The sequence below is a fragment of the Abrus precatorius genome, unplaced genomic scaffold (assembly GCF_003935025.1).
Source record: "Abrus precatorius isolate BTA unplaced genomic scaffold, Abrus_2018 Scaffold8, whole genome shotgun sequence".
Lineage (NCBI taxonomy): Eukaryota > Viridiplantae > Streptophyta > Magnoliopsida > Fabales > Fabaceae > Abrus > Abrus precatorius.
Genome location: NW_020874428.1, coordinates 9249035 through 9264953, shown reverse-complemented (window position 1 = coordinate 9264953; position 15919 = coordinate 9249035). Strand labels below are relative to the sequence as shown.

Below are 15919 nucleotides of genomic sequence, written 5' to 3'. Positions count from 1 at the left end.
CCTTTCATTTTTACTTCAATTTAAATTTTATTTCTCTTTCTTCCCTCACTTTATTTTTACTTTAACAAACAAAGATGCCGCCGGAGAATAAGAAGATAATTAAAAAATTTTGGTATTTTTATGTTTCTTTAGTAATAAATGAGTTCAATACTCTCACAATAGATTTTTATAACAATAATTTTATTTTACTTATCACAATCTTATCATTATTTCTTCTTTCTTTTTCTAATTTTCTAAGATATAATGAAAATTGATATGCAAATAGCTTTCCATTAAATTTTCTAAAAAATTACTAAAATCTTGTAACTTTTATTTCTCATTTATATTTTTTTTTTTTGAAAAATTTTAAATAATATATTAAAAAATGCGTTAGAGATATTTTTGTTAAAGTGTGTGGTATAAAAATTTAAAAATTTATAATGCTCTATTTTTTCAGTTCTGAACTTAGACATTGTAGTAAGTTAGGGCAGATTACTTTAGGGTAGCTAAAAATGTTTCTGTGAAACGACTCAATACCAGTTTTGGGTGACTTTTGTAAATCGACGTCAAAGTTACATATGCGTCGTTGTTTTTGTTCTTGTTTTGGTCCATAAGTTACACGTGTTCATTTTTTTTTATTCTCTCTCTCGCAAGTTACATATGCTTTGAAATTGGTTCTAGAGCTATGCCTGAAAGGAAAATTACTATAGCCATTTTATGTGTTTGTTAGCAAGAAGAAAGAGAAATAGAGATATGAAAAATTCAGTCTTCATAAAATATACACGAGCTTTAAAAATATATTTTATAATATATTTTTATTTATTTGCTAAATTTTTTTAAAAATAAAACTTGCATAATTTTGTAATAGTTAGTAAAATATAATTAATAGTAAAAATATATTTAGATAAATATATTACTAATATATCTGTAAAATATGCCTCAGAGACGTGGAAAACACAACAAAGTATTATCTTTTTATGGTGATTGGATCTTGACATATTCCTCCGGCATTTTACCGCATTATCCTCTTGTTAATACTTTTGAAAACATCTCAACTGCTACTGAACTGGTTGATTAAAAGTCTATTTAATAAAATATTTTAGTTGATGAATTAATTAAGTGTTAGAAGTCTTTATTTTATCATAAACTATTATTTAATTTTTATAGTTAACATAATCTATTGAGATATTACTAAGTGTTCACTTTTAGTTGAGTCATTAGTTAGAAAAATTAAAAATAATAATTCGTGAAAAGTTAAAAAATATATTTTAATAAAATATTTTATAAAGACTAAATTTAAATTATAAAACTTTTAAAAGGACCAATTATTTAATTAAGTCATAGTTAATTTAATTTATTTGATTAGTATTAAAGTGTTTCGTAAAAAGATTTATTTCAGTAATTTATAGATTTTTGAAACTTTTTATTGTAAATTTATTACTTTAATAAATTCAATTTTTTTATGACAGTAAAATCGTTAATTTATCCTAGAATGTTAGGTGAAAGATTAATTTACTTTGTGTATTATGAGATATCATAGTAAAATATAATTTAAAAAATGATAAAATTTATTTTAATTATTTCACTAATTTTATTATTTACTAATAGAATATTTGATTTGTAAACCCAAAATAAGGAGTTTAAAATATACTAATAAGCCGATGATTATAATTACTTTAAAATATTTTTCACATAAATTTTTAAAAATATATAGTTAATTATATATATATATATATATATATATATATATCATTATACATTTATTAATTACTTTTACGATTTACATAATAAAATACTTTCAATTCAATAGATTTGCTCAATATATTTTGAACTTTCAGATAATTTTTTAAGTAACTGAACAAACATAGCCTAACTAAATTGAGGTGCATTGACATTCTCAATATATTAAAAAAATATCGAATTAGCCTACTTTTAAAAATCCATATTTAATATGAAATATTAGAGACTGAACAATAAAAGTTATGAACTAATTTATAGGATTTTAATCAATAATTATTCAGTCTGCAAAATGCCCTTTTTCTGAAAGCATCTCAATACTTCCATTACAAATTACAATTTACATAAAAACATTTTTTCAGATAAAATTTTCTTTTAAAAAATTAATATCAAGAGATCAATCGGTGAAGAATATTTTATCATTAACTGCACATTAGCTTTTAATTGTTAATGAGATCAACGAACTCAATTTAAAGAAGAAGGATTATTAGTTTTTGCTTAATATACGTAAATATTCGACAAAAAAATTTGTAATGCGATATTACTGTTAATCAATTTTTATTTATTTCTAACTGATTTATTAACAGCAACATTTAAACTCATATATTCTATATTCGGATTTAGAAAGATTTTACGAATAGCTAGTACTTTTTTCGTTGAATGATTATTTGTTCCCACTAAATATTTGATTTATAAATAAAATTTTATATTAAATCCCTAAAATGAAGAAATTTTAGAATTGTTACTGTTTGTAATCAGTAGTTATTTGCTCTTCTTATAAATGGTTAAACAATTAAAAATTATATTATATTAGTACCTGAGGTTAGGAAGAAATTTACAAATGACTATTGTTTTCAATAAGGACATTTTTATCAATTAAGTAAATATAATGAAAAAAAAATTGTATAAGTTTTTTCTTAATAACTTAAATTATGTATGCTTCCTGAAATTACATAAGGGTGTGTTTAGAAGTTAGAATTTGGAGGAGAGAAAAATATTTTAATTTCATATATATTTTTTAAATAAAAGTCATAAAATGATATAGTTTTTTAGTAAAAAAGAAAAAAATATGTAAACTCTCTAGAACTAAAAGTTTAAAATTTATATAGAGGGTGAAAGGGATCTTCATACAAGAGTGTCAAACGAGTTAGTTTGCTAAATGTTGAGTTAACCTAACAAACAATTTAACATGAGTACATAAAAAAACTTTGCATGAGATGATGAATGAATGAGAATAGAACAAACTTGATGAGATACTAATTTTAATTACTTTAAAATAAAGTTTATTGTTTTTAAGCAATTAGATTTCAAATTTACAGTATGATAATTTTTTAATTTGGCCAAATAAAGATTCTAAAAGATTACTTTCAATTCAGTATATAGAGTAAACTCGTTACTATAAAAAGAAGTGAATTGTATCACTTACTACTATGATTTTATATAATACCACCACAGCTCATATGATTCATTCTACAGTTATCATCCACAATAATTTTATAGTACTTAGAAGATGTTGGATCTTATGATATCTCCAAAAAAAAAGTAAGTATAAAAGTTAACTTACTTGAATTTAGAAAAGAGTAATCCTTAGACTAACTAATAAAATCTAAAACATAATAGATACTCTATTTCTCATCATCAAATAGCATATTATTCCCCAACCTAAGGTAAGCAATCTGAGTGATAGTAAAGTCATGAAAATTACAACGAGAAAAGGACACTCCAAATGAAACCAAACTTCTTTAGTGTATGGACAATTCTTGAGACAACGATTAATGTCTTTAACCTCGTGAGAACACATATGATAAGAGTTTGAGTAAGTAAATTCATAATGATGATACAAAACATTATTAGGTAGAGATCATAACAAATAAGTCAATTAAAAATTTTAACTTTCTTTGTTACTCAGAACTTTAAAAAAACAATCAAGATTTGAAGTTGACAAAGGATTGGAAATTAAATCGCTGAGCTAAGCATAAGTTTTCTTTAGGTAACAAGTCTGATTTGTACATCCCCAATACTATTAGTCTTCAATATTTCTATTTGTTAGTCTATGAATGGGCTTTGATGTATAATGAGATACGGGTGGCAAATTGGTCTAATTTTCAAGCTAGCATTATGAAGAAATAACTCATTAACTTAGAGGTTTGTAAATGAGATATGAACAAAATTAACTAAGTTAGAAATCGGGCCAAATCTAGTAAAATCAGAATACTATACCGAAGATTAACTAGAATTTAGTTGGAACTTAAAACTATCTCTCAAAATACTACAAACCTTGAAAATGTTTTTCCAAATAATAGTCTTTTGGGCCTAGTTGAATAGCTCATAAGGGATTAATCATCTTTCCTATATTTATCTTTCATGATTTGAATCCATAATTTGAGTTTATCCTATAAATATCTCACACCAATTTACCTATGAAAGAAGGGGTGTTAAACATTTGCATATCACAAATACTCAATCATCAGTGTTTCTTAGGAGAGATAATTTTGTTACAGGTAAACAAATGAAAGTCACAATCTGAATTATTAGAAGACAAAATAAGATCTCTAACTATGTTATTGCTATCATGATAAACAAATTGAGGTAGTCAACAAATTTTCATAGAATAAATAGAAATAGAAGTTAAGACAAATTTTACCAAGAAAAGTTTACCAACTTTATTAAGTAGTTTTCCTTACTAAGTCATCACCATTTTGTAGATTTTTTCGAATAAAGGAGCAAAAGTTATTCTAGTTAGTTTACCTTTGGTCAATAAAAACTCAAGGTAGGTTCCCAAATTTAAAATAAAACGAATGGAAGTGAAGTCATAGAAGGTATCACACTTTTAGGAAGGACCACTTTTGAACAAATTTCTTTGAATTTGTCAAAGTTGATCTTAAGGCCAAAAGCATCACAAAATTCTCACATCATTGTAATAATATTTTAAACTTGTGTGTTTTTAACTTTATAAAAATGAAAGATATCATCAACAAATAAAATATGAGTGATATTATGATTATTCTTGGACAAAGATGAATATGATTCCATAATCCTTTCTTCACATGCAAGGAACAAAAATGTTGTCTAAGACTCCTCATTGGTTGAAAGCCTTCAAATTAAATATCATTCCATGTAATAGATAAGAATGAGGTGCACACACACCACATGATAAAAGGTACAATACAACCTAATATATCAAAGTCAACAAGAGTTTGTTGAAGAAAATCTCAACTAATATTGTCATTGATCTTCTCTAGATTAATCTTTATATATAGTTAGTGTTCTTTCTTCTTTACTCTACTTATATGCATATAGTTTATACAAAAACAAAATAAATAAATAATTTATTATATTACTTTATTTAAAATATAAAAAAATATTAAATTTTGAATAATATAAAAACCTACAAATGTCCACATTATGAAAATTTTGATATACATGGTCAATTTCACATTTTATGAAAAGTTATTAAACATTGTGAATGTCTAATTTTAACAAATGATGTCAATGTATTTAAACTGTCTATCGTGTTAACAAAATGCTTGATATTATATTATAGAATTTATATAATATACGAAGCAATTCATTTATTATGTTATTTAATTCAATTCTTAAAATGATTGGTTGAATTCTTACGTGGTATTACATGACTCGAACACATACAACACTAGTCTTAAATGTCCCTAATAACTTACTATTGTGAATTGATTAATATTATATATTGTATAAGAAGTAGGACGTCTTTTGACCGGTGTATATTACCATTAACGTATCATTTCGTTAGTCACGTAGTTAGATAATGAGCACAGTTAGAACAGTTTTTTCAATTCACATAAATCCCATTTATAATGCTTATAAATAATGTGTTATATAAGCAACATACGAGACACAAAAGAAAGTCTTCCCAAAACTAAAGCTCTCACAAAGTGGGGGCCGAATCTCCCTTTCCCTCAGCAACTAACATTGCTACACCACAAGAGTTTAATTTTGATTTGTTTTTTATATGCCTATATACGGTAGAGGGATCTCCATTTTGTAATGCTTCTAATGGATGAACTGCGGAGACAACCAACCCCATTATTAAGGTTGTATTTCAAACCCCCTTTTCTGCCTAGTATCTTCTATTAACTATTATCTTTTTCAATTTATATTAACTGTGTCAAATAATAATATTTAAAACAAATATATATATATTGACTCAGATGAAAATACTTAGTTACTGAAAAAATGAGAACAATAAAAATAAACTGATAAATTTTATTTAAAAGATTAAGACTAAAAATATACACATTTCTTAAACCATCACAGATGTTTTCATAAACTTATTACGATAATTATTTTTATATAAAATATAATGTAGAACTGTAGAAGTCTTACTAGCTTGATCTTTAGTTTGGTTCTTAATACAATGATCTCTAATTATATATAGTTAATGAGTTTCACAACTCTCATTTCAGTGTAAATGGATAATTGAAAAATGTTATAATAATATATCATTAACAAATTATTTATTATTGAGTAAAATTCACGTATATATACTTTACTAGATATGGAATGATACTAATGTAATTCAATAATATTTTGATAAAATTCAACTAATTACAATAAGGACTATATTGAAAAAAGTATTATGCTGTCACTGTTTTGATAGATTAATTTTTTAAAGAACTTGTTAAACTTTTATACCATCTATGGTTTCCTTGTTTATATAAAATTGTTTGTGGAACTATTTCTCCGTGTGGTTAGTAATATTGACAAATGAGATGGGGTGATTGTCATTATAGAGATGGCCAGATAGATAATCGATAGTGATTTCTTTCTCTTAGCCTATATTGTTCTACACCAATAGATTTCTCTTATGTGGTTAATGGATCCGTATTTGTATTCAAGTGAGTTGTCAAATATTTTTAATTATGATTTTATAGTTGACTTTTAAAAGTATAATAAATATAAGTAAAAGTAAATTGATATCAATTTAATCTTAAACAACAAGTGAAGTTAATTTTTTTGGTTAAAGAAGGGACATAAATTTAATTTTTAAAAGATGGAGAATGATATAATCAGTCATTTAAGAAATTAACTTCAATTTATTTAATCAATAATAAGAAAAATGACACACGTTTCATATTGAGTTTCACCTTAATAATAATATTGAATGAAATCAGTATTTTAATTTTAAAATAATAACTTTGATGATGCATAGTGTCTAAAATTAATGTTACGCAGAAAATATGTTATTTCTGTCATAATTTGTTGGGTCAATTCCGGCATTATACATTATTTTATCGCTAATCTACAACTTTACTTCAATGATATTTTTATACATCTCTCCTTTTCCTTATATGTTTATTGTTTCAGATTTTCATTTGGTAACTCAAATGACCAAAGCTGTTTTCCCTAACCCTTTCCGTTTAGAAACAAGAAGAGAGCATGCAACGTAAAATGTTGGGACCTAAGAGCCTTTAAATTGGACAGTGATCATCACATTGAAGGATATGTTCAGTGCACCATTAATTTGTGCATAGCATTAAAAGGTCAGTGTAGTATATCAAGCATTATCTAATTACTTAGCAAGACTTTTTAGTGTGTCAGCGAGACTTGATGCTTATAAAGTCTTGATATATGAACGAGTGCTCTTTTATTATTCATCTTATTATCTTAATTGTATCTGATTACAGTCTTTAAAATAGCTTTACTAACTTTTGGTTTTGAAGTGGGTAAATATTTTAATAGAGAAAAAGAGAGAGATTTTAATAGAAGGACGGGACACCATTCATAAGAAAGAAAAGAAAAAGTAAATACATTTATTATTATATAATTAAGATATTTAAATAAAATTATTAAATTTTAAAGATAATTTTATTCAACTAATCTATAGTTTTTTCTACTTCAAAGTTTTCAATTTTACAGGGGAGCTAAAATGGAGGGTCTTTTTTTAATTATATTTAAACTTTATAAAAAGTATTTGAATTATATTTTATATATATATATATATATATATAGGTTCTGAGTAAAGGAAACTTATGACCCGAAATCTAGCTAGCGGCTATCCTACTTAAAAAAGAAAAAGAGAGAGCTGCTATCACTAACAAGCTAAGTCTAAGATTGTAGGTACCTAAACTACATTACAGAAAGCAGAGAAAAGGAAAAACTCTAGTAATCAATCAGTTGTATTACTAATTCTTTTTTCAGTGCAATTACTAATTGACTCTGACAAAATAATGATGCCAACTTTCACCCTTGTTCTTAAATGTGTTATTCTGGAGGGCTATCGAAACGGTAGGGGACATTGCTACTTTCAAAATTAACACCCACAACAGATAAACTAAACCTTTCATAATACTAGATTTGAAAAGCACTTCAACATCTCTGTTATATAGATACTTCAGTTAGGAAATTAATGTCAGTCTAAGAAAAATTTTCTGTTTCTTTCCCAGAATATAAATGGCTCGCTAAATTTACTTGCAACAACCATGGCATTTTCTCCACACCTTTGTCATGATATAGCTAATGCTTCATCCATGCAATCAGAGTTATGAGTTGTGATTAGCAAAGGGAGATCTAATTGGCTATATCTCCTGCCTGCACACGCATATATATTGTATTTATATGTACATGTACGTATGACTGTAATTGTTTTCCTCATAAATGTTTTATAAAGAAATACAAGTTTGTTATATCAGGTTTTCCTTATATCAAAAGAAAAAAATTGTCACACATATTGTCTATGTCATTTTAAAAGTAGGTTATAAAAAATCAACGTCTCATATGTTAATCTTTGTTTCATAAAGAATGATGTGGAAAATTAAAAGAATAGATTATGCTGAAGTCTTTTTCCTTTTCCCGATCTTTAATCATAATCTTCCATTAGAAGTGTTTCGTCCTGGCTAAGAAAAAGCTAGACAATTAAGAAATAACTTAACATGTGTTTGGTATAGCTTATTTTAACAGTTCACTGTGAGCGTTTCTAAAAACAAAAGTGAATTATATTTAAATTGTACCAAACATGTTATTATAATAGTAAGGAATTTTTATCTTGTTAAAAAGTGTTTTCTCATTAGACCTATTATTGATTTTAGAAGATAAAAGACATTATTAAAGGAGGAAATAAGCAAATCATTAGCTAACAGAATAATCTGTCCAACCTATGAGATTAACACACCAATAAGGAAATAAGGTTTGACTAAGTTTTAGGAGAACGAAACGCTCAAAAAAATATTTTTTGAGAAGAAAACCATGACCTTTGGATCTAACCTTGAGTAACTCAACATTCTTATTAAATCAACCTGTAACAGCTGACTATCTTGTTCAGCTCTTTTACGTATTGGAGGAAATGTTTAAGACAATGCAACATTCATTTGACGTATGATTGTCCCTTACATCAAATGAATATTAGTAACTTATATTTTTTTTTATAGAAATTTGAATTTTCTAAAATAAAAGGCATATTTTAGAGACTAAGGTACATATATTAAGAAAATTGGTGGCTGAGATTGTATACATAACAAATTATAAAGTTAAAACTTCAGCTGCTGATTCTTTAATAAATGGTTGTAACTGCATTTTTAAAGCAGAAACCTTTTATTATAGAAGAGAGATATAATTCAAATCTAACTTCTCTAGAGTAAAACAGTACACTATAGATGATAAAGTGTATTTATAATTATTAATTAGAAAAACAAAGATTGATAATTTAACTACTTTGTTATTAGTTATGCATGTCCATGTATTTTTATTTTCAACAGTAAATATTTTAATCAATAATTATGACTACTCTTTATCTTATAAAATCTACTTTCTGACACTAGAAAAATCAAATGCCAAATAATACAATACTTTTACTTGAATCAAATATTCCATTCAATTGATTACATGAGACCTGCACGTAGGAACACTAATTAAAACACCGTTCATCTCCAGGAGATAGGTTAGTTTGTTTTTGGTCCACCCAGAAGATAGGTTTAAGCTTGACGTACTAGTAGCATATTTGATCACGCCCAAGGAGTAAATAACTTTTCTTCATTACGTTAAGAGATTGGGTTAGCATCAAGATTACCTTCCATTTGTTTTAAAACACAAAATTGCTTTCTGTTAGTTTTATAAAAACATGTTAAAATATACACACATGTATTTGTGGTCACTCTTATTTAAATTATTTTATTTAAAATATTTTTTTCTCTTATAACAATATTAATAGTAAAAATATTTTATAAATATCTTTTAAAATAAAAATAATGATAAATATATAAGAGTGATAATAAACATTCTCTATATAAATAGATAAATAGAGAAGCGGGGAGGGAGGAGGGGGAGAGGAAAAGAGTTTCACTCGTTTAGTCCTCTAATTCTTGACTTCTCAGTTTTTTATTCTTGATGTCTTAAAACTATTTTATATTTTACTTCCAGATATAATTTTCCTTAAGGTTTTTAGTTTCACCCTTACATGTTTTCTAATGAGGTGATATTACTCCTAGAGTTACTCTACTCTAGCTAGCTGTTGGCTGGGTACATATCATTTTAGGCTTTGGATATTGTAAAATTTTCTAAATATAGTTAATTTTTAATAGAAAAAGTTAACTGTGTGGCTGTTGTTTGTGTGGGTAGGGAAAGGAACAAACTCTTTGATGATACTTAGCAAAGCAAAGGTGCTATAACTGAACTTTTGGGCTTGCCGCTGAATCGGTGAAAAACATTTTGGATAATTCCTCCTAGTTAAGAGGAATGTTCTCAATGTTTTCCTTTTTAAATTTAATACATTTATTTCTCTTTCGAAAAAAAAATGTTGAATATTCATATGATGAAGTCAATTTTAAACTTGACTTTAAGGGGAATGTTGTGGATCACTGAAGTGTCAATTCAGTCACATCTCTAAAGATAAGTATCAAACGTTTGAAGACACATGGGATGCTCCCAAAGACAAGAAATTATATACATCTGAGAAGTGACCCTATATTATCCTATTCTAATTGGACTCATTTAAAAAGAAATTAATGCAAGTATGTCAATACATCGCAGACAAATTCTGTAAATGCATATGTCGGCAAAAGCAGCACATATAAATTTGAGACATCTCCACGCCAATACTAAAATGCTTCAGGTTAATGCAGTGAAACCCAGATTTGGATAAAAATAAATAAGATGCAGTTAGATATTTTTCTTAATTAAAAGGATGCATACGACCATTATAGAGATATACTATTGAATTTGTACCATGTCACTGAATTAATAGGTAGGGTCAGAGCATAAACAAGGAAAAATGTTATGGAAATGAAGTACAACCGTTTAACATATATTTTTTCTTCCTTGATTTCTTAGATGCGAAAGGTACCTTATACTCCATTAAACTCTGAAAGGAAAGTTATGAAACACATAGCAGGCTTGCGCATTTCGGTTGGCATATCAAAGACATCGGATGTTGTTTTTATGCCTTCCACGGTTTTCCCAAGAACCGAAATTCTGCTAATTGATGCTGTAGAAGGTTTCATGGAGTAATCAGCAGAAATGTCACTGATGCAATTTGATCCTTATGCACTTAGCATAAAAGATGTGTGGTTGTAAGCAAGTGACAGAACCTTATTGTAAAATGTAAAAGCAGCATATATATATATATTAATATTATATGCACTAATAAGGTGTGGAAGTGAAGTTATCTACCTGACAGCACTAATTGAGACTTACTTCTTGAGGAAATCCAGAATTACTTAGAGAACTGAAAATCATGGATGGCCCCCATTTGCTCAAACTAGCCAAAGCATCATCATGTGCCATGGCATCTACAGTCCCCAAATGCTCCTTTGCGGGATGGCTTCCTTTTTTAGCCTCAGTCAGAACATCCAAGGAAGGATTCACAGTACGGCTCTTAGTACCACATTGTTCACCGGTTCCAAAGGGGTTCCAAGAACCCAATTGGGTCAGATCATGATTTATGTCCTCTCTACATTGCTTTGAATCATCAACTAGTCCACGATTTCTCATCTTTTCTTTCGTCCTCTCTCTTGCCCTCTCCCTCGCCTTTTTCCTACACTCCTTTGCAAGTGGGTGGAATGCACTCTTTCTAGAATGCTTGATCTTCTTTCTCTTCACAACTTTGGGCACCACCTCTTGTGGTTCTTGATTTCCACTCACTACAACCTCATCAAGGCTAGAGACACCCTCTTCACATTCCGAAGTTGAAGCAGCACTCTTGGCACCAGCACTGCTACAACAAGTGTGATGATTCTTCTTCTTATTCTTGTTGTTCTCTCTTTCTAGTTGATTGATTTCAACTTTGGCTTGGTTTAGTAACCACTCCACGGTTTTGCTAGCTTTGTCAAAGCCTAGCATGTCTTGCAAGCCGAAAAACCTCTTTGCAACTTCAAGGGACAGTCTCATTCTCCGATCCCTGAGTCCTCTTGCCGTGTTAATCTTACTGTGCCTATCTTTCTTGCCATGTTTTCTTCGTGGGATCTGCTCAGCACTTCTAATAGAACCCTCGACGGTGATAAAGGGTTGAGGCTCAGGGTCATGAGATAGAGTTTGATGAAGAAGGAAATCGTGGTGGTGTTGGAGGAAAATTTCGGTGTCTTCAAAGGGAGGAGAAGGGAAGTGGAAAAAGGACAAGGGTGGGGGAGAAGAAAGGTCACAGTTGTTGTTTTCTTGTTTTGATGCTTGGTTGCTTTCAGAGTCAATGGAAAAGGGTCTGCAGCAGGAAAATGCTTGGTCAGAATAGGAAATTGGGTAATTGCCATTGTGGGAGGTATTTGAGTTTGAGAGAACAAACATATCTGAAGTTTGAGATTGCATTGCACCAAATTAATAACCCTACTACTACTACTACTAGTTACTAGCACTACACTTGGAGGAGGTGCAGGTTAAAGGACTATTAAGAGAGTTTGAGAACGACGTTTATTATTATTCAACAAACATCTATTGCTTTCTCCCTGCAAGTAAACCAACCAAGGCAACACATAATTTGAAATGCTTTTGTGTTTACTAGAGGGGGGAATTGAGGTAGACCGTTTGATGATGCAACATGAATATGTGTGTGTGATTGTGTTCATGCGTATGTTCTGTGAGAGCAAAGATATATATTGTAATTGTACAATATTGGCGATTCGTGAAGCGAGTACTGTAGTTTGAGAAAGACAGCACAGGCAGTAATACACATTCGAGAGAGAGAGAGAGGGAGAGAAACCAGAGTAGTAAAGAAGGTGTGTAACAGATAGAGAACCCGAGAAGGACAATTTATTATTTATTTATTCATGGCATAGACAAGGAACTACCTTTTCTAAAATATTCATAATCTTTCTTCCTTTTTGGCAAAAAGTTAGTGAGAAATGAGTGGACAAAAGAAGTTGTAATTTGTGGCACTTCACGTGGTGAGCAGGTGCGAGTTGACTGGGAACCAAAGCCAACAAACTCAGCTCCACGCCCCCCCCTCATCACATCACTCACTCAATAGCCCCACTTCACCCCTCCCATTCTCCTTTCAATACACACACTTTCATTTGCCATACACTCTCTTCACATTGCATCACTACATCCATTCACATGCCGTCACTTTTTATTGAAAGTTTCACATTATTTTCAGGGTCCATTTTCGAAAAAAGACTATTATATTACTTAATAAATCTATATACCTTTTATTCATTCCTTCAAAACTATTTTCATTGAATCCGTAACTTATTGTCTATTTTCTTTTTATTTTAAGAGTGCATTGCTTTATCTTTCTTTTACTTTTCATTTTTTACAAAATTCACTATTTTATTTTATAAATATATTATATTTATACTTTGTATGTAACTGATAAAAATATTTTTATTATAGATTTTGTATGATTATACAAACCTCTCTCTTACATCACGAATATTTTATTATGACTCTGTACAATTATACAAACTTCCCTCTTTCTATTAAATAATACATATGGCTGCTATTTTATAAATACAATTCAATTAAATTCTCCTGTGATAGTAAAAATTTAAAATTATTAAGTTTTTAAAAGATAGATGATTTACAATTTAAAATTGATATACATAACTATGTTAGTAAGACACAAGATTCAATTTTTGAGTAATTAGATTTTTACATAAAAATCATTAAACAATGAAGAGAGAAATTAGAAGATAATAAAAATATGTAATATTTATATATATACACACACACAATAAAATTCTATGACAATTTTAGACAAACTCACGCATGTCTCCCTGTAAACCTGCCCTTTGCCCCAAAGATATTATTAATGCAATCTCTGACATGCTTTTTTTACTATATATTTCTTTTATTAGATAAAATCCGTAAAAAGTTTGATCATAAAATATGAAATAACTAAATAATATTAAATGAAGCTTACATAAACTATGTTGAATAATAAAAGAGAAAAAGAAAAAAATTACAATCATTAATTTATAAAAAAATATAGAATATTTTTTTAAGTTTACAGATACATTAACAACCACTTAAAAAAATCTTAAAGAATGTTAATCTTTATAACATTTATATTGTTAGTAATTATTGTAAAGACTCTGCAATAATATGATTTGGCTGGCCGTAACGGGCATACACTGTGAGATCTGCGGAGGGAGGAGATGCTCCCTTTGACTGGGTTTCCAAGGGACGTCGCTTTCACTAAAAAGAGAAGAGCCATCTCTCTCTCTCTCTCTCGCGATGCCTATGATCTCTCTGTCTTTGGAATTTTGTTGTTGCTTCTCCTTGGCTTATTTATTTTTTTAATGTTTTTTAAAAAATAAATTCTTAAAATAATATTTTTTAAAAACAAATTTTATGTTTGGGGTCTTTTTTGTCACGTCAAGACCTATTTTGCATATTGTATAGATAAAATATTTTTTTTTTATTTTTTAAATACTATTTCGTCTCTAGTAGAGACGAAACTATCAGAGTACACTACGTGTCAACATCTGGTGAGTTTTGCCTACTGCACAGACGAAACTCAATAAATTGTGCCATATGTCATGATCTAGATCAATTTACGAAAGTAGTTAAAAAAGAGAAAAATTTTATATTTTAATATTTAATTAAAATTTATTAAAAATAAAAAATTATAAAATTTAAGAATAAAAAAATTAAATAAATTTTATAATTTTTAATTAACTTAATTAACAACTATAAATATTTTAAAAATATATATTAAAATTACACTATGTATAATATATATGACGCAAAAAAGAATATCTTCTAATAAAATTATAAATTTATAATGGCAGCATTAGAATTTAATAAAAATGTATTGAAAAAAATATAATATTTAATTAAAATATATTAAAATAAAAAAATTATAATATTTAATTTAAGAATAAATTATTAAAATTTAGATAATTTTTAATTAAATTAATTAATAATTATAAATATATTAAAAAAATATAGTGTTAAGAATTTGTTAATCTTAGTTTAAATATCTATAAAAATTATAAAAAATACATTTTTATTATATAAATTATTAAGATTTTTAAATATCACACCTAACTTACAAACTAGTTTGAATAAAAAAAATTATAAATTTATAATTTTATTAGCGGGTATTCTTTTTTGCGTCATACAGTATATATAGTGTAATTTCAATATACATTTTTAATATATTTGTAGTTGTTAATTAAGTTAATTGAAAACTATATAATTTTTTTATTCTTAAATTTTATAATTTTCTATTTTTAATAAATATTAATTAAATATTAAAATATATTTTTTTTCTTTTTTTTAACCATTTTCGTAAATTGATCCAGATCATGACACATGGCACCATTTATTGAGTCTCTGCAGTAGGCGAAACATACTAGATATTGACACATGACGCAATCTGATAGTTTCGTCTCTGCTAAAGACGAAATAGCATTTAAAAAAAATAAAATAAATATATATATATATATATATATATATATATATTTCGTCTATACAATACGCGAAACAAGTCTTGACGTGGCAAAAATGACTCCAGACAGGGAATTTGTTTTTAAAAATCATTATTTTAAGAATTTGTTTTTTAAAAAACATTAAAAAAATAAATAAGCCCTTCTCCTTCCCATGCGTGCTTATCCTTTTTCTGTCCTATTTTCTTTCCCTTTTTCTTTTAATGCTGGAAATTTGTTTATTAAGATTTTCTTCTATTATGTAACAAGCTTAAACAAAAGAATCATAATTTAGTTATAAATCACAATGATTTATTGAGAAATTATGTCTCATCTATCCATAAATTGCCTTGAATTATTGAACTCAACTCCTA

At 27.5% G+C, this 15919-nt stretch overlaps 1 protein-coding gene across 1 annotated transcript; it reads right to left on the bottom strand.

Moving 5' to 3' along the window:
- Window positions 1-11116: 11116 nt before the first annotated feature.
- Window positions 11117-12608, bottom strand: LOC113848118 (transcription factor DICHOTOMA-like). The gene is made up of 2 exons (XM_027477507.1): window positions 11356-12608; window positions 11117-11170 (listed from the first exon to the last, which is right to left on the bottom strand). Exon 1 carries the CDS (start codon window positions 12481-12483, stop codon window positions 11365-11367), a length of 1119 nt encoding a protein of 372 aa, XP_027333308.1. The 5' UTR covers window positions 12484-12608; the 3' UTR covers window positions 11117-11170; window positions 11356-11364.
- Between the last annotated feature and the right edge of the window lie 3311 nt (window positions 12609-15919).